The 18968-nt window shown below is 41.8% G+C and overlaps 1 protein-coding gene across 4 annotated transcripts in view; it reads left to right on the plus strand.

Moving 5' to 3' along the window:
• The window catches only part of iars1 (isoleucyl-tRNA synthetase 1), a 177456-nt gene that overhangs the window by 26287 nt on the left and 132201 nt on the right, over positions 1-18968 (plus strand). For 3 of the 4 annotated variants that reach the window (XR_011357488.1, XM_069937263.1, XM_069937264.1), the window contains exons 6-7: positions 7369-7486; positions 8652-8799. Coding sequence is in view for 2 of the 4 variants with exons in the window: in XM_069937263.1 (XP_069793364.1) it covers positions 7369-7486; positions 8652-8799 (266 nt within the window). In the remaining 2 variants the exon portion in view is untranslated. Of the gene's footprint in view, positions 1-7368; positions 7487-8651; positions 8800-17277; positions 17489-18968 lie in introns of those variants that run through there. The other variant, XM_069937265.1, reaches the window with a different exon arrangement.

The raw sequence follows: 18968 nt of genomic DNA on the forward strand, positions 1-18968 counted from the left end.
TCTTGGGTTACTCGATCATCCTTCACATTTATGCCAATTCAAGTGATTGACTGACCACGCTCTCACTATTGGAAAGAAAATGGCTGCAGAATGATTCAATGAGAAATTTCTAAAATTTTGAGTTCATGTGGAGAAAATGTTCCTGATTGAAAGTTGGTGAGAAGTGGCAGTGGAGAGGGAGAGAGAGGTGGGGAAGTTGTCACAACTAGAGGTTAAAAGCCAAAGAGAGCTGCAAATAAATGCAGTAAAGAATTCAGCAGAACCCAAAAATGATTATAATATGGAATGGCCTCAAACAGTGAAATGAAGGTAAACCAGATGTATTTATTTAGAGAATGCAAAGATCATTATTTGAAGAAAAGAATTGTAGGTTATCATGCCGTGATTAAAGAAATGTAAATGGAAGTCTCTCCAGGGTATGATGTCTGGCAGGGACCATGTGGATCATAAGGCTTTTTTGTGTTCATGTACTTCATTTAGTTTAGCCATTTTGTAACAAGTTGAGTTATATTTTTTTGTGGATTGCAATGTCAGTAAGCTGTTTCAAGAAATATTTCTCATGTGTGAGGAAAAATATCATATCAGTGAGTAGATGTGCTGTTTATATTGATTGTAAGGCAACCTTTCCTTTGGATGAGGCTCGTCATTTTGACAGTGAGAACCGGAGTGAAAAAGTTGCATTTGACAGTTTTTATATTTGAGGTTGTCCTTTTGGTCTTTATTTTCTTAGTTTGACACTGTAGACATTGTGAATAACCTAGTCAATTTAGTTAAGTGTTTTATTATATTCATTGAGAAGAGTATATTGTTTAAAAGAAAACAAGTATAACTTTTTATTTTTCCACAATTGGTAAGTCAGAAATTACTCAGCAATCAGTCCCGATTTAATGCCCAGTCCTAATATGATTGGTTGTTTCATCTTATGATGGTGGTGTAGTGGTTAAATACCCCGATTAATAATCCAGAGTCTTAGATTAACAAACTCATTCTAGAAACTGTAGAATTTAATTTGGAAACAAAAGATGGTCTTCAAAATTTAAAATTTAAAAAGAGAGATCCAGCACACTAACAGGTCCTTGCAGCCCACAAGCCCATGCCGCCCAAGTACACCCGGCAACTAGCCCCGAACATCTTCAGAATGAGCGACGCATCGGGAGGAAACCTACGCAGACACTGAACATACAAACTCCTTACACACAGCACTGGATTCGAACCTGGGTCGGTCATGCTGTAATAGTTGTGCTAACTGCCATGCTAACCTAATGAGTACAAAAACCTTCTGGAGGGTTGTTCAAACTAACAGAGTTCACTTTGTTCTTTTGTACTTTGTTCATTAGCTATTATACCCTATGTGTGCACTGTGACCCATTCCTTGTCGTTGGTTCTTAAATGCTTTAGAAAGTCATTTAATTTTGTGTTTGGTGCTACATTTTAACAGAGAATAAAACTATATGAACCACCTAGCAATGGCTTAGGTACAAAATTTGGACACAACAAAGTAATTCCCAGCCTAGTCAAACATGCAAACTTCTCATCACTATCATCAGGGGACTGTTCTATAAATGGGGAAAGATATTCCTTGGATGAGTTGAGCACCAACCTAATGTACTCATAGAATCTTACAAGCAATGTCTCCTGCAATAAATGGGTAGGCCCTGTTCCACCAGCACCTCAAGTCCACCAAAAGCAGGGATTCGTAGTAGAGAGGTGGGAGGGATTAGCCCTTGGAGTTATGAACATTGATTGTAGACGACATGAAGTTGAAAGACATCAGGTCAAATATTCCTTGAAGAAGGGCTCAGGCCCGAAATGTTGATTATATATCTTCACCTCCTATGGACGGTGCGAGACCTGCTGGGTTTCTTCAGCATTCGTGTGTTTTTACTATCAACATCCCAGGGATCACAATAGATCAGAAACTCAACTGAATTAGTTATATAAAGCAGGTGAAAGGTGAGGTATCCAGTGGTGTTTCATTGCCTGACACTCTACAATTTTTCACTATCTGTAAGGCATACATTAGAAACATGGTGGAATATTTCCAATTGCCTGGATGTGCCAAGCACCTAAATATGTATTCTATTTGCTATTAATGCACAATGGTTACAGTGTGTATTTCTACACAGTTTATGTTAGTTAATTGCCCAGGCTACTCTTGACAGTAATGCTACATCAAATAGGACAAGGGCAGAAGGTAATACTGTCACCTGCAGGTTCCCCATCCTGACAGAGTAATTATCATAATTCTTTCATTGTTGCTGCTTCTGAATTGTGGAACTAGTTCCCAAACAACTTTGAGAGTATCTTCACAAAGGCTCCAATGATTCGGGAAGATGACTTGCCACCACTTTCTCAAGGGCAAATAGATATGGGCAATAAGTACTGCCATCAATGCCCAGATCCTGAAAAACGGAATAAAGAAAGTGAGATGAGTGACTATAGATTTAGTAATTTACCATTAACAGTGAATAGATGGGAAATTTATCTGTCGCAGTCTATTATTTGATGTGAAAATGTTCAGATTTATTGTCAGGGTACACACATGGTACCACATACACCCTGAGATTCTTTTTCTGCAGCCCAGGTAGAATTTCTACTTAACGGTAGAGCAAAAGAACTGTGTTCAACAAAAGAAGCATATACAAAAAAGAGAAATGTAAGCAAAGAAATGTAAACAAACTGTGCAATAAAGAAAAAATATTCAGTAATAAATAATGTGCAAAGCAAGAGTCTTTAAATTAGTCTATGATAGAGTCTTTTGTTGAGGAGTCTGATGGTGGAGGGATACAACTGTTCCTGAACCCAGTGGTACGAGTCTGTCCTGATGATAGCAGCAAGAACAGGCCATGTTTTGGGTAGTGTGGATCCTTGATGATTGCTGCTGCCTTCTGATGGCAGCATTCCGTGTAGATTTTCTCGATGGTGGGGAGAGCAAGATGCTTGGTTGAGCAAGGATATGATATTTTGGGAGAGGAGAAAGAAAAGAAAATATCTCCATGTTTTTTCAAGATATTTTATTTAAAATTTAAACAATCATGATTACATGGTTACTAATACAAAATATTCCTTCAAAACCAACATGGTTTATATAAAAACCCCTCTAATCTGCTCCTATCCCCTTATACTAACATTACCCCCCTTCCAACGTCCCAACCCTTATCTATAACCGCACTAACCCCTAAAAGAAGAAAGAAGATGAGGAGAAATATCCAAAAAGAACAATAACCAAACCTTGTGATGGGGAAACCCTGCCACAACGAGGTTTAAATCTTTAAAATTTCAAATCCAAATAATCCATATAAGGGCTCCAAACCTTCCAATATCTCCAACATGTTCTTAACATACAGAATAATTGTCTCCAGAATGATTTGGAAACCACCAGAAACTAATGGACATGTGCTTTCAGAGATTTCCACAAGGTGGCATTGTAGATCCTATAAAGCTGAAATCTGCAGTTTTTGATCCAAGAGATTGCAGATGGTAGAATCTGAAGCAAAAAGATAAACTGCTGAAGGAAATCAGAGAAGCAAGCATCGTCTGTGGGAGTGAGGAAAAAAATTGTTGATGATGTAGGTCAAGAAACTGCATCAAATCTGAGAGAGGAAAGGGAAAATAGCTAATATGAAGAGAGAGAGGAGTGAAATACGCCAGTAGCTTCTAGGGAGCCTGAGGATGGGGTGAAGTATGGTAGGCAATGGGAGACAGGTTGTAGGAAGGATGGATGGGTACAGAGGCAAGTGAGTGATATTTGAGAATAGAGTTGGTGCAGGAAATAGCACAAATAAATTTGTGAATGTAATTGAGTAAGAGTTGAGGAGAGGTACCTGTACCAGAGTAGGTTTGGAAAAGATGGATTTTGATGTACCCAATAGGAGTTTTTGTTAATTGGATATTGTGTAAATTGCAAGCAATATTACCATTTATTGCCTGCACTAATTTCTCCCAGTTTCAAGGCTTGATCAATTGCAATTAAGATCAGCCGTGTGGCTGAAAGTCTGGACTTGCAGGAAATACAGAGCTGTTTGAGATGGAAGATTTCCTGATAAAAGGGTATTTGTAAACCAGCAACTCTAAGGGCATTCTGGTAGTTGCACTGATATAAGATTATTGGATTGTTTAATTAATTGATTTTAAATTGTGCATCTGCTGCTGTTAGTTAGTTGAATTCTCTAGATTACTATAATGACAGTGCCACTGTCAGTTGATCAACAAATTATGAGCTGTTGTGAGGATTTGAGGGAACTACTCTTGATTACTTACATTTTTGCCAAATAAATTTAATTGTGCTACTGAGACTCCTATCATCATGCAAGCCAGTCATCAGCTAATTCAATTTGCTCTGTGATTCCAGAAACAGTTGGACTGAACATAATAACACAAGAAATGAAAGAAGTGGGCCTGTTAGTCCTGTGCGTCTGCTCTGCTATTCATTCAGATCTTGCCAGATGTTTTACTTCACTAATCCTATATTCCATGATTGACTTCATATTTAAAATGACAACTATTTCTATTTAAACCAGTGATTCTCAACCTTTTTCTTTCCACTTACATATCACTTTAAGTAATCCCTATGCCATGGGTGCTTTGTTATTAGTAAGGGATTGCTTAAGGTGGTATGTGAGTGGGAAGGGAAGATTGAGAACAAACCACTGCTCTAGACCCAATTGTTATTGAAATATTTTGCCTGAGAAAAATTGTCATTGTTCTATTTCCTTTGGAGTTATGAAACTTGGCACACAACGAGTCAATTAGGTATTAAAATAGTGGTTTTCAACCTTTTTCTTTCTATCCACATGCCATCTTAAGCAATCCCTTACTAATCACAGAGCACCTATGGCATAAGGATTACTTAAAGTGGTATGTGAGTGGAAAGAAAAAGGTTGAGAACCACTGATATAAAAATACCAATTGACTGGTGTTTCACAAGCCCTCCTGAGTAGAGAATTACAAAGTTTCACAACTCTTTTTGGTGTAGTTTTTTTCTTCTCAATCCTGAATGGCCAGCCCTTTAAGTTGATGCTATGATTACCAGGGGAAACCATACAAATCCATCTGCTCATTAAGTCCTGTAAGAATTTTGTGTGTTAAACAAGATCATATCTGATTCATCTGAATCTTGTTGAGTTCCACCAATAACACCACTTCAATTAAATGGTAGTATCTGCCTTGACAGCAGGTCAACATTTGACTGAGCATGTCATTATGGAGCCATAGTTAAATATGAAGGCAATGGCAAGACAGGTGGGTTGGAGAGATTTTGTTTTCCACTGGCGGAAATCATGTATAGCTCTTAAGAAGGTTGTTATAAACTAATAAATTACCTGTGGAACTCTGCAAGTTCCTCAGTTCAAACTCCCGGGCTGAATTGTTTTTCCTCCATCTTTTCTGGGAAGATTTGCTGATGTGCAACATTTGGGTCAGTTTGTAAATCATGTAATGACAAACCAGGACAAAACCTAGACAACATTTAAGCATTGGGTGATTAAGAAATCTTTACACAACCCAAGTTATAGTATTTAATTTGTTTGGCTCTCCATCCACCACTCTAAACATACAATTTTCCACTATTTTCACCCGTGGATGCAATATATACCATCTTCAAAATATATTTCAGCAATTTGACACAGCTCCTTTGCTTCTTTGACAACAGCACTTTAATTTACATACTCTTGCACTTAAAAGAATGGGAACAACATTGCAACTCTTCGTGCATTGCATCATATTGTGTTATAAATAAATGTTTCTGATTTGTAAATGTTGGAATTTCCGATTAAACAATACTGTGACCATTCATTATTGCATTTCTCAAAGGTGGTTTACTACCATCTTTTCCAGTTAAGGAAGAGTAATTAGTATCATCTTGTATACTCACATCTTCCAATCTCATAAATTAATTTAAAAGAAATGGTGAAATACTTCCATGTAAATTAGCTACTTTCAACCAGATTTTTATTTTGATTGTGCATTTAACTTGAGAATTATTCCATTAGGTTTTAGATTTATAGTTACATAACAAGGAAATGTAATGGGCTCTTCACCCCAACTCATCCATGCCCACCAAAGTGCCTTCTTAAGCTGGTTCTATTTGCCTGCATTTGGCCCATATCCCTTCAAACCAGGGGTGGTCAAACTATGGCCCCTGGGTCAACAGTGACCTGTTGCCCATTTTTAAGTGGCCCAGGATGAATTTTTAAAAAAATGGAATTTAGCCTGTTAGAACATGACCTCTAACAATCAACTTCACTGTATGTACTTGCATTTCTTTGTTTCAACACTAGATGCTGCTGCCATTTTGAACAACTACTAGACTGATCAATGGAACGTTATTCATTGATGAAAATGTTTACCTTAGTTTAAAATAATATTTACCTCAATTAATTAAACATGGTGGAACCGAAAATAATAAGAGAGTGATTAAAATTTCAGACATGGTGGGAAAATTAATACTTTTTTCATAAAAGTCAAGGGGTAGTATGTTTGTTTGATTTGCAAAGTCATGAATTGAATTCACTGAGAGTTGTGCAGAATGTTGGAGACTGCTTTTGTCTCTTTCTTGATCTTTTCTCCTGTTCTTATTTTGTAGCCTTTTTTATTTTGCACTGCTTTTTGAATGAAAGTTTTATTGTATTAATTTAAATTAAATTTAAGAGCAGTAGATACGGAAATGCTTTCTGTAATATGTCAGCGCATCAGTAAACTATTGTCATGCCAACAGTTAAACCATTCAGTAGTGTTGTATAGTTATTTTGATAGAAAATGAATTTGAGGGCACAGGGGTTCTCTGGTGTAAAGACACAATCTTTCATGCAGTGCAACTGATTGAAAATTACCAGGCTTAATATTGTTTGTTCCTTGACTCCTTACATTTTTCTGTACATGGCCCACAACCAAAAAAAGTTTACATCAGGATGTTGGCAGGATTAAAAGGCTTAAATTATATGGAGAGGATGGATAGAGACTTTATTCCCTCAAGTAAAGGAGTCTGAGGGGTGACCTTACAGAGGTTTATAAATTGATGAAGGGGATGGATACAGTGAATGCTAATAGCCTTTTTTCAGAGAGGGCATTTCTGGAACTAGCAGGCATATATTTAAGGGGAGCGGGGAGAGATTCAAGAGGGACCTGAAGGCTAACTTTTTTTTCACTCAAAAGGTGTTCTGTATCTGGAGCAAGCTGCCAGAGGAAACTGTAGAAGTGGGCCCCTTTTTCGTTTTCAAAAGACATTTGGACAGATTTATGGACAGGAAGGGCTGAGAAGGATACAGTAATTCAGGCAAATGGGATTATCCCAGAAGGCCAACTTGATCAGCATGGATGAGTTGAGCTAAAGGAATTGTTCTGTGCTGTATGACTTTTTTTTTCTTTCAGGTGGGTGTTTAAACAGCTGTATGATAAAGGATTTGTCTACCGAGGAGTGAAAGTCATGCCATTTTCAACTGCATGCAACACTCCGCTTTCTAACTTCGAAGCACATCAAAATTATAAGGTGACATATAAGATTTAAATTATTTACAATAGTTGTATCAGTATTGTTTTAGTTGTGGCACTCCAAGACTCGATCCAGAGTGATTTTAATCGATTTTGGTTCTGGAACAAATGCAAATCAATAGGAAATGGCACAGTGCAACTGTTTGGTGAAACATTTGATGAATTAATCTCCACTCAGAGAATTTATTTTTCCCCCAGAGTGAAGGAGGGTTCATTGCATCCTCTGGCTCAATATTAAATGCAAATTACAAACCTAATTTGGCTCAGATGCTGTGGATATTTTGTCATTGTTAAAAGGTACTTTGTTGGTATGTATATTCAGATATGATAGACGGTTGCAGCCAAGTATACTGACAGCAGTTATTTCAGCTCCTCACAGACCGGTGTTGTGAAAATGGATTGATGAAATTTGTGCAGAGCACTTTGAAAATTTGTTACAATGACAACACATACCACATATAGCTACCAATAGCTAAAACCCCTCAATTTTTGTGTCATCCTTTCCGGGTGAATGGGAATCTTTCATAAATTTACCTCCAGAATCCAGGAGAAAAAAATTTTTGAAGAAAAATATCCATTTACTTGTCTCTATTGGTGGATAATTAATTCTCTCTTTCACAAGCAACACAGTTGTCTTCATATTATGATCTTTACAGATTCAGATCAAAATGTAGTGAAGTAATTGTGTAGCTATAAGATGAAATGCCCTGAATTTTAAGATAAATTACTGTGACACAACTAATCAAGGTATGATAAATTAGAACAGCTTTTATTCTGAATATGTAGGATATATAATTTTGGAAGCCAGTTAATATTTCTCAGGAGTAAACAATCCATTGGGATTCATTCTTTTACATTCATTCAATTCTTCATGGTGCCATGTTTCCAGTCTCATTGGACATGTTATGGATTTTATTTCTGAGCTTTGTAATATTAATATCAAATTATTTAACTTTTAACATTTTTTCAAAAAATATATTGAATATCCACACAGTAATTTTTAATAATTATTCACAGGCCATTCAATTGTAAAAACTGTAAATTTGACAAGGATTTGATCACTTCCTTTTGTGTCCACCAACATATACAACTAAACTGCACTTTAATATCTGATTAATTGACTTTGGAAAGGTTGATAGTTTGTCTTGTTATAATGTTTCTAGGATGTTCAAGATCCTTCTGTCATTGTGACCTTTCCACTGGAGGAAGAGGAAAATGTTTCATTGGTTGCTTGGACAACAACACCATGGACCTTGCCTAGCAACCTTGCTATTTGTGTCAGCCCTGATTATCAATATGTGAAAATCAAAGGTAAAAGTTGTTCCTAGCAAATGTGCATCAGGTTTGAAATTTCTGAAGCTTGGAATACAAAACCAACTTTCTGCTGAGTAATCATGATGTTGCTTACCAGTGTGTCAGTAGTTGGTTCTAAAGATATGCTTATTGCAAAGGTGCCAAAAGCATTGTAAGAGAGCTGTCAAGTTAATATTAAGGATGCAGAAATGTAATTTTTTTTTAACCTGAGTTCCAGATGTAATCCTCCACATTCAGAGTTCTGTGTGAACTGATGAAGGTCAAAAATGTGGAGGAACAGCTCAAGTTTTGTGGTCTTTGAAAATGACCAAATTCACATGTTCTTCTGAGTAGTTCTTTTGCATATGTTATACTGGAAATGTAAGCCCCAAAAAGATGCTTCAGAAGCTGAGATGTAGCTATCTCTCACAGGCTGAAATTGAGGTTGGCCTTGCTGAGTATTCCTTGAAAACATTCACTGCATTCTTTGGCTGCAGGTCCAAACAACAAACTCGCTGCAGCTTCAATTTCCTGTCCTTTCATATACCACCCATTGTGATCAGATGTTGCTTCTAAATTCTTGTTCCCTATCATCCTTGATTCACCATGCAGTAGCTCCATTCATTGCTCTCTGGGTATTGTACATTGGGAAGGCACAGAATTTCTTTCTATTCAGATATGCTGGTGTAGTGCCTCAATTCTGAAATGTTTCTATTTAAGTTCTTTTCCAAGTAATTTCTCCTCCTATGCACAAATATAAAGTTGTGGAAGATCAACAATTAGAAGATTTAATCCATATGCAAACTTCCGTACTTTGGAAAAGTGGTTTGGCAACATTTTGGAGAGAGAAATGTTTAACCTCTGGTTTAATCTTTCCTTAGAACTAAGAAAAGTTAAAGGTAAAGCAAGTTTTAGGAAGTAGAGAAACTGAGAGGAGATAACAAAAAGTAAGAGTGGAAGGCAGGGGAGCTTAAATTAATAATTAAAATAATTACTGAATAATATAAAGTCATTTGTGAACGAGTCTGAAGAGGTTTGGTATGATATCGGAAACCCTGGCAAATTTCTACAGATGTGTGGTGGAAAGTGTGCTGACCAGTTGCACCACGGCCTGGTATGGGGACGCCAATAATCCTGAGCAGAAATCTCTCCAAAAGATAGTGGACAGAGCCAGGTCACCACAGGCAAAACCCTTCCCACCTTTGAGAACCATCTACAGGGAATGCTGGAGTCGGAGAGCAGCAGCAGTCATCAAGAATCCAGCACGTGGTCTGTTCTTGCTACGACCATCAGGAAAGAGGTATAGATGCCACAGAACTCGCACAACCAGGTTCAAGAATAGTTGCTCCCCCTCCACCATCAATCTCCTCAACAAAAAACTCAATCAGACTCATTGAAGGACTCTTACTTTTGCATTTTATTGATTTGTTTTCCTCTCTGCACTGCACAGTCAGTTTATTTATGTTTCTTTATTTGCTTACATATGTAAGTATCTTGCACAGTTTTTTTTTCACTACCAATAAGTGGTAATTCTGCCTCAGTCATAGTAAAAAGAATCTCAGGGTTGTATATGATGTCATCTATGCACTCTGACAATAAACCTGAACTTTGAACTTTAGGTATGGAGGAGGAAAGCACAAATAAATATATGAAATTAGAAAATATATGCTGTTTTATGTTCAGAAAATCTGATCTAACCATAGTCAATCTTATAGTGGTACAATGATTAAGTCAGTGAACTAGTAATCCATGCACCTAAGCTGTAGAATTTAAATTTATTTGGTGTTATGGAAACTACAGGGCTGTTGCAAGTATTTAATAGAGAAAATCTGCTGTCCTTCCTTGGTATGGCCAGGATGTAGCTGACTTGAGTGGTTTACCGCAGCCATTCTCAACCCTTTTTTGACTATACCCCACCCCCACCCCCTAGACTCAGCTCAAAGCTTACGATCCCTTTCCCTGTGAAGCAGACAAGTTTTAGTTTTTTGGTTTCTTCTGTACTTCTACTAACCACATAAAAAAAAAACATTAAAAATATTTATGTTACTTGAGGTGAAAAGAAAGCAAGGCTTTTACTTAAATGTGTAGTGGATCCCAGAAGGTGGTGGTGGGGAGGCTGTGTGGAGTCCCTGTTGTGCATGGCTAGTTTAGCAAACAAGTCACATTATGGGCAATGAGAAAGAACAAGAAATGCTGTCTTTGACAGCGATGCTCATGGCCCATAAAAGTAACAAATCTTTTTTTTTAAAAATCAGAAAATCTTATTTGAGGCAGAATTTTACTGGATCTAACTTGATCTAGGCATGTATTTTTTTAAATTTAGACAAATGTAATTGTTTTTACATTTCGCACAAATACCCCAATTGATCTACAACTCCAGGTATGTTTTTGAACGATGGGGGGAAACTGGACCCCTGGGGAAAACCCACTCAGATGCAGGGCAGTGCAGGAATTTGAACCCCGGTCCCGATTGCTTGCTCTGTGACAATGCTGCAGTAACCACCATGTTAACTTGCAAACTTTGCAAGTTATTATTCTGTAGAGAGATAGCAGATATCTGCAAGAAACATAAGGTTGTGATAGTAGGGGATTTCAATTTTCCACACATTGACTGGAACTCCCATACTGTAAAAGGGCTGGATGGCTTGGAGTTTATCGCGAGTTCAGGAAAGTTTTCAAGATCAATATATGGAGGTACTAACTAGCGAGAATCCAATACTGGACCTCTTTTTAGGGAACGAGACAGGACAGGTGACAGAAGTATGTGTAGGTGAACATTTGTTCGGACTTCAGGGACTGAGTTACAGGGAAAAGTTAAACAAGTTACGACTTTATTTACTGGAACATAAAAGAATGTGGGGAGATTTGATAGACATTTAAAATTATGAGGGTAAATGAGATACAAATCAGAGGGCACAGGTTAAGAGTGAAAGGGGAAAAGTTTAGGGGGAACTTGAGAAGGAATCTCTTCACACAGAGAGTGGTGGGAGTGTAGAACGAGCTGCCAGCTGAATTTTAACATTTAAGAAGAATTTGGACGTACATGGATGGGAGAGATATGGAGGGCTATGGACTGGGTGTAGGTCAGTGGGACAAAGCAAAAAAAAATAGTTTGGCACAAACTAGATGGCTGAAGGGGCCTGTTTCTGTGCTGTAATATTCTATGATTGTAATTGGGTGTCATGGGCTTGTGGGCCATATTCTGTTTCTCAGTTTGAAAACTATTTGCATTGAGAGACATTTTAGGAAAGGGTAAATTTGACAAGTTATTGAGAAAACAAAACTGGGAGACTGAAATAAAAGTATCAATATGTTCAGCTGCATCTGTGAAAGGAGGGAGGGTTAACATATGTCGTTCTGATGAAGAATTTTAGAACTGCGTTATCAACTTTTTTCTCTTTCCATAGATGCTGCCTGATCTGTTGAGTGTGAGAAGCATTTTCTAATTCTAGTTTTGAAAATGAATTATCAGGGTATGCTTGTATATGTGTCTGTGCATTTGGGATTGGGTTCAAGTGCAATGCTTCTATAATTTAATGATCTTCCATTCCTTTATAGTTCACATTAATTGGCACTTAGGCAAGGTACAGAGACCAAGAGATGCAGATGAACCTGCAATTAAGCATGAATTTAATGTCTTGAAGGAAAGAAAATAAACTAAATTGATTGAAATGAAATGCCCTTGCTCACTGCACAGTGTCTGTATCTTAAAAGGCTGTGCAGCCTCCGGTGATTCATTTTGTCCTTCACTGTCCTTCCACACCTTTGTTGCCACAGTAACCATGCCCAACATTTAGCCAGAATTACAGCTACTTTTAATCAGACAGTGAATCCTTTATGGCGCTTAGATTAGTTTCATATCAGCTTCGTTATGTTTATTTTAAATTGCACAACATTTTTGTTGCTTATGGTTTGCTCCTGGATGATTCCTGGTATATGAGAACTGGTCTGTACTCCTTGGAGTTCAGAAGAATGAGGGCGACCTCATTGACACATTTGGAATGTTGAAAGGCCTGGACAGAATAGATGTTGCAAAGTTGTTTCCCATGGTAAGGGTGTCTAGAACAAGATGGCACAATTTCAGGATTGAAGGGTGCCCATTTAAAACAGAGATGTGGAGGAATTTATTCAGCCAGTGAATAGTTAACCTCTGGCTAAATAAATTTGCTACCATGGGTGACTGTGAAGGCCAGGTCGCTGGGTGTATTTAAGGCAGAGATTGATAGATATATGAATAGTTAGGGTATCAAAGGTTATGGGAAGAAGACAGGGGAGTTGGGCTGAGTACATATAACATCATTGAAAGACTCAATGGGCCGAATCACCTGCTCTTGGTCCTATATCTTATGGTCTTATGGTCACCTTCCAATAACAATTTTTAATGTCTGACTTAGTAAATATATATTAAAATAAAAGATTATATGGCATCGCTGCTCCATATGGTCCCGAAATCATCCATGGACTGTAGACCGTGCAGGGACTACCGTCGGTTGAACGACACAATCAACCCTGACAGGTACACGGTCCACACATACAGGACTTCCTCATGGCGAACTGGCCCCACTTGTATTGCCATGTGGCGGGGCAGCCATGGGGAAATGGCGTCATCAGAGGTTTCTCTCTGACTCCAGCATCCCTTCCAGCGTGCACCTTGGGCAGCGATTATATGCCACAATGCAACAGGTAACTGAGCTCATGCTGTCCTTAAAGGGGTGCGCTGAATTTGAATAAAAAGTCGTTTACGACCCTCAACATGTTGGCTGTGTTTCTTCCACTGCTCACAACGCCACAGTGGTGTCCCCAACGAGCCCAGATGTTTTTCTGGACTCAAAGCACCATGGATTCAGCAGAGGTTAATGCTGTCTCCATCAAGCTTCGCTCCCCCAACCCCTTTTGGACCCACCAACCAAGAATGTGGTTCAGGCAGGCGGAAGCACAATTTCAACTCCGCAACATCTCCTCAGACGCCACTATGTTCTATCATGTCATGAGCGCTCTGGACCAAGATACGGCAGCGAGGGTGGACGACATCATCCACCAACACTCCGCCCTCATAAACCTGCTTGGAATTTTCGGGCTAACTCCACCAGCAACAAGCTTCCAGGCTCCTTCACTTAGATAGGCTGGGGGACCGTATCCGTCAGCGCTGATGGACGAAATGCTGGCTCTGGAGGAAGACCACAAGCCTTGTTTTATCTTCCGCCAGATATTCTTGGAACAGATGCCGTAGGACATCCAGCTGCTCCTCACAGATGAAGACTTCTCGAACCCGAGGAGAGCAGTAGCCCGTGCGGATGCCCTCTGGCTCACGAAAAGGGAGAACAAGGCAGCCCTCAACCAGGTGGCACGAGCAGGAGCCAGTCGACCTGGTGTTTCTTCCACCACCACTGTGGAGCGCATGCCCGTAAGTGCCGCTAGCCCTGCAGGTTTCAGGGAAACGACCAGGCCAGCCACCTTTGATGGCTACGACGGCTGGCCACACAAACGGCCTCCTTCATGTGATGGACAGATCCACCGGCTGCCAATTCCTGGTGGACGCAGGGGCTGAGCTCAGCGTCCTTCCACCCAAAGCATTAGAGACTTTCCCCCGATCTCGAGGTGCAACCCTGCGGGTGACCAACGGCTCCACCATCAGGATCTATGGCACCCGCAGGGTACAGATCCAGATCGGGAAGGAGAAGTTCCACTGGAAGTTCATCCTAGCCTCCTTGGGCACCGCACTGTTAGGGGCCAACTTCCTCAGAGCTCACTGCCTACTGGTTGACATGAAGAGCAAAAGGCTGGTCAATGCCCGAACGTTCCACTCCACCCGACTGGACACAGCAGAAGCCCGCAGGCCCGAAAATGCCACCATAGCTGCCGCCAGGGACGAGTTCAACGAGATCCTCCACAAATTCCCCGCCATCTTTGAGCCACGGTTCAACACCGCCCTGCCCCAGCATGGGGTCTTCCACCTCATCGCCACACAGGGCCCCCCGCTGAAATCTAGACCCAGAAGGCTGCTGCCCGAGAAGCTCCAGCAGGCAAAGGAGGAGTTTTCCAGGCTCCAGGAACGGAATTGTTCAGCGCTCGGACAGCGCCTGGGCATCACTGCTCCTTATGGTCCTGAAATCATCCGGGGACTGTAGACCTTGCGGGGACTACCGCCGGTTGAACGACGCAATCAACCCTGACAGGTACACAGTCCCCACATACAGGACTTCTCCACCAACCTCCACGGCGCAAGGGTCTTCTCCAAAGTGGACCTTGTGCGGGGATACCATCAGATCCTGGTGCATCCAGACGACGTGGATAAGACGGCCATTATCACCCCTTTCGGCCTCTTTGAGTTCTGTGTATGCCCATTGGTCTAAAGAACGCGGCCCAAACGTTCCATTGCCTCATGGATGCAGTTGGAAAAGACCTGGACTTTGTGTTCATTTACTTGGACGATATTCTCACTGCTAGTCCACCTCCGCACACTCTTTGCCTGCTGGTGGACCTGCCTCACAGTCAACGTGGCCAAATGCCAGTTCGGCAAGGAGTCCCTCCAGTTCCTGGGGCACACCATTTCGGTGGCTGGGGCTACACCTGCAACAGAGAAGGTAGCAGCTGTTCAACGATTCCCCAAATCCTCCACCCTGAAAGGCCTCCCAAGAGTTTGTGGGGATGGTGAACTTTTACCATAGTTTTATCCCCGGAGCCGCGCGCACCATGCGTCCATTGTTGGCACTCATGGCCACCAAAGAAAAGACTTTATTGTGATCAGAGGAGGCGGGCAGGGCTTCCATCGTGACAAAGGAGGTTCTAGCCAGCACCATGCTGCTGGTACACCCGTGGCCGGAGGCGCACACAGCGCTTTCCATGGACGCCTCAGCTATGGCAGTGGGGGGGGGGTTTCTGGAAGAGTGATTCGTTGGACAATAGTGCTGCTGTCCTTTTTCAGCAAGCAACTGCGCCCGCCGGAGCTCAAATACAGTGCTTTCGACTGGGAGCTCCTGGCGCTGTATTTTACCATCCGCCATTTCCGCTACTTCCTCGAGGACAGGCTGTTCACAGCCTTTATGGATCACAAGCCCCTCACTCAAGCACTGGTGATGGCCAAGGATCCGTGGTCCGCCAGACAGCAGCTCCGCCTCTCGTACATATCTGAGTTCACGACCGACATCCGACACAGGGCCGGCAAGGACATTGTAGTGGCAGATGTGCTCTACCGTCCAGCCATCAACGCTCTCGCGCCCGGCCTGGATTACGAGCAACTGGCTCAGGCACAGAGGAATGATCCAGAGATGCAGGCCTTGCGGACTGCCATCTCAGGCCTCAAACTCAAGGTTGTCCTGTTGCCCAGCAGCCCGGACACATTGCTCTGCGACGTCTCAATAGGCACTGGAGGGCAAAGGTCTTTAGTCTGATCCATGACCTTGCTCACCCAGCAGTAAAAACAACTGTGCGGATGGTCGCGGAGTGGTTTGTGTGGCACGGGCTGAAGAAAGAGGTGACGGAACTGGCCAGTAACTGCACCAGGTGCCAGACCTCCAAGGTCCAGCGACACACGCGAGTTCCCATCCAGAACTTCGACTCAGCAGTTCGCAGATTCCAACACATCCACGTTGATGTCGTCGGGCCCTTGCCGGTGTCCAAGGAGGCTCGTTACCTCCTCACAGTGGTGGATCAGGCCACAAGGTGGCGGAGGCCGACCTGATTAAGGAGGCCTCCACGAAGACTTGTGCCAAGACTCTGGTCAGCCAGTGGATCGCCTGTTTCGGAGTCCCAGCGTACATCACTAACGACAGAGGGTCACAGTTCACATCTGCCCTGTGGACTCAGATGGCGAAGCTCCTGGGGGGGTTGGTGGAGAGGTACCTGAAGGCATCACTTATGGCCAGGTTCTCTGAACCAGACTGGGCGGACGAACTACTCTGGGTCCTCCTCGGGATTAGGACAGCACCCAAGGAGGTTTCAGCAACAGAGATGGTCTATGGCGCATCGCTTTCCCTGTCGGGTGAGTTTTTCAGCCCAGACCCTGACACCACAGCCACCAACAAAAACCTGCTGGCGGACCTACGCAGGCGACTGGCCTCCGTAGCTCCCCCACCATCGGCACGCCACGGCACCCAGCCGTTTAATCTCCCTAAAGAGCTAGACTCGGTCCAGTTCGTTTTCGTGTGGAGGGGACCACAAGGTGCACCACTACAGTGACCATACGAGGGACCTTCATGCTGGACTTTGGGAAAGAGGCTGGGGCCGCCCGCCAAAGCGACAGGAAGCGTAGCCATTTCTGGGCGGGGGGGGGGCTGTGTGGCGGCGCACATCCTCATGGCGAACCGGCCCTGCTTGTATTGCCATGTGGTGGGGCAGCCATGGGGAAATGGCGTCATCAGAGGTTTCTCTCCGACTCCAGCACCCTGGGTAGCGATTATGACCTCATGATGCACCAGGTGACTGAGCTCATGCTGCCCATAAAGGGGCATGCTAAATTTGAATAAAAACTGTCATTAACGGCCCTCAATGTGGTGACTGTGTTTCTTCCACTGCTCACACCGCCACAATTTCTCATTTTGGTCATTCAACAATAACATTTATAAAGAAGTACAGGTTCTTCACGGGAGGTTGTTTCACAAGATATGTTCTTGAACTGCATAAGAAGGCATCAGGTGGTTCCAGGGGTGGACAATTAAACTCACATTCCACCTAAGTATTCCCTGTTGCCATCACTGCTCTGTAATTGGTAAGGGATTGTAGTGATAGCGTGCCACCACTTGGAGGAGTCGGAGTGTGTAGCATTAGGGGAATGTTGCATCTTGCGAATGTGGTTGCATTTTTAGTAGATTCAAGATGGATGCCTTCCCTTAGGTCTATATGTATATGTTCTATCCTTAGTGCTGTTTGCTTAGTTAATAAATCTAGTTGTTTTAAAAAAGAACCTAAGTTTCTTCATTTGTAATAGAAGAAACATCACACACACAAGAGGTCCTGTCTGACGTTGCACTGTTCTTAGTTTTGTTTGCTTTATTTAATAAATCTAGTTGTTTAAATAAACACAAGTTTCTTTTGTTACGAGTCCAGAGGACCCCAAAACCCAGCAGCAATAGAAATTTACCAAGACAAATAGTTACTTACTTTAAACATAAAAACGGGATCAAACTTTAACATTGTTATTAATTTAACTTAACCTAACTTAACCCTCTTCTAATTCTAAGCGCACGTGTATGTAATGTGCATATGTTCAGGAAAGTTCTTTGATTCACCGTCCATACACTCACTTCTCACTTCTCCAAGTTCACTGGCTTCAGGTAATTCTTCTACTGTGCACAGAATTTAACATTTTTGAAATTTCACCAGTTTCTGGTGTTTAAAGGTAAATGGTTCTGCTCAGGAAGATTCTTGTTGGTTTCAGAGAGATATTTGTTGCTCGTCAGACACATACAAACTGATTTCCTCTGATCAGGCACTTCAGTGTCTTGCCGAAGAAACTTGCCCCATCATGGGTTTTCCAAATGATAGCCTCTTTTTCCAGGTCACCACAGAGTTCCTCTTGTCTTCCTTGTTTCAGGAGGAACACTCTAGCCAGCAATTTCCTCTTGTAAGGACGACAAGGGCTTTTCAACAGTTTGAACTCAGAACTCACAACCCATATTCAAAAAGGGGTTTTCAACAAGCCTGCCAGCTTGCCATGTTGCAGCCACAAAGAGCCACTACAAAACTGACTTCTTTCTCTGCTTGTAAAAACCAGAATCCCTCCCAAGGCTCCAAATCAATCCTTGAAAGATCTTTATCAGCACTTGAGCCTGGACTTTGTTCCATTTGCACCTACTTCTGAAGTTACTTCCAAAGCAGTTCCATTGTCTTTTGCAAAACCACTGATGTATGCATATCTAGGTTCAGCAAAGCTCTTGCATTTTAAATGAAATGTGAAGAGTAAGTATCTGTGAAGTGACCTACGCTAAATCTCCACCCCCATAATCTATCTCTTTTAAAAACATATTTATATATAATATAATTAACCCGTAGTTGGTCATGGGTCCTCTACCGGCATCACCTACGGCTCCTAGAACGCTTCCACCAGCGTTGTCTCCGCTCCATCCTCAACATTCATTGGAGCGACTTCATCTCCAACATCGAAGTACTCGAGATGGCAGAGGCCGACAGCATCGAATCCACCATGCTGAAGATCCAACTGCGCTGGGTAGGTCACGTCTCCAGAATGG

Source organism: Narcine bancroftii, chromosome 5 (assembly GCF_036971445.1).
Source record: "Narcine bancroftii isolate sNarBan1 chromosome 5, sNarBan1.hap1, whole genome shotgun sequence".
NCBI lineage: Eukaryota > Metazoa > Chordata > Chondrichthyes > Torpediniformes > Narcinidae > Narcine > Narcine bancroftii.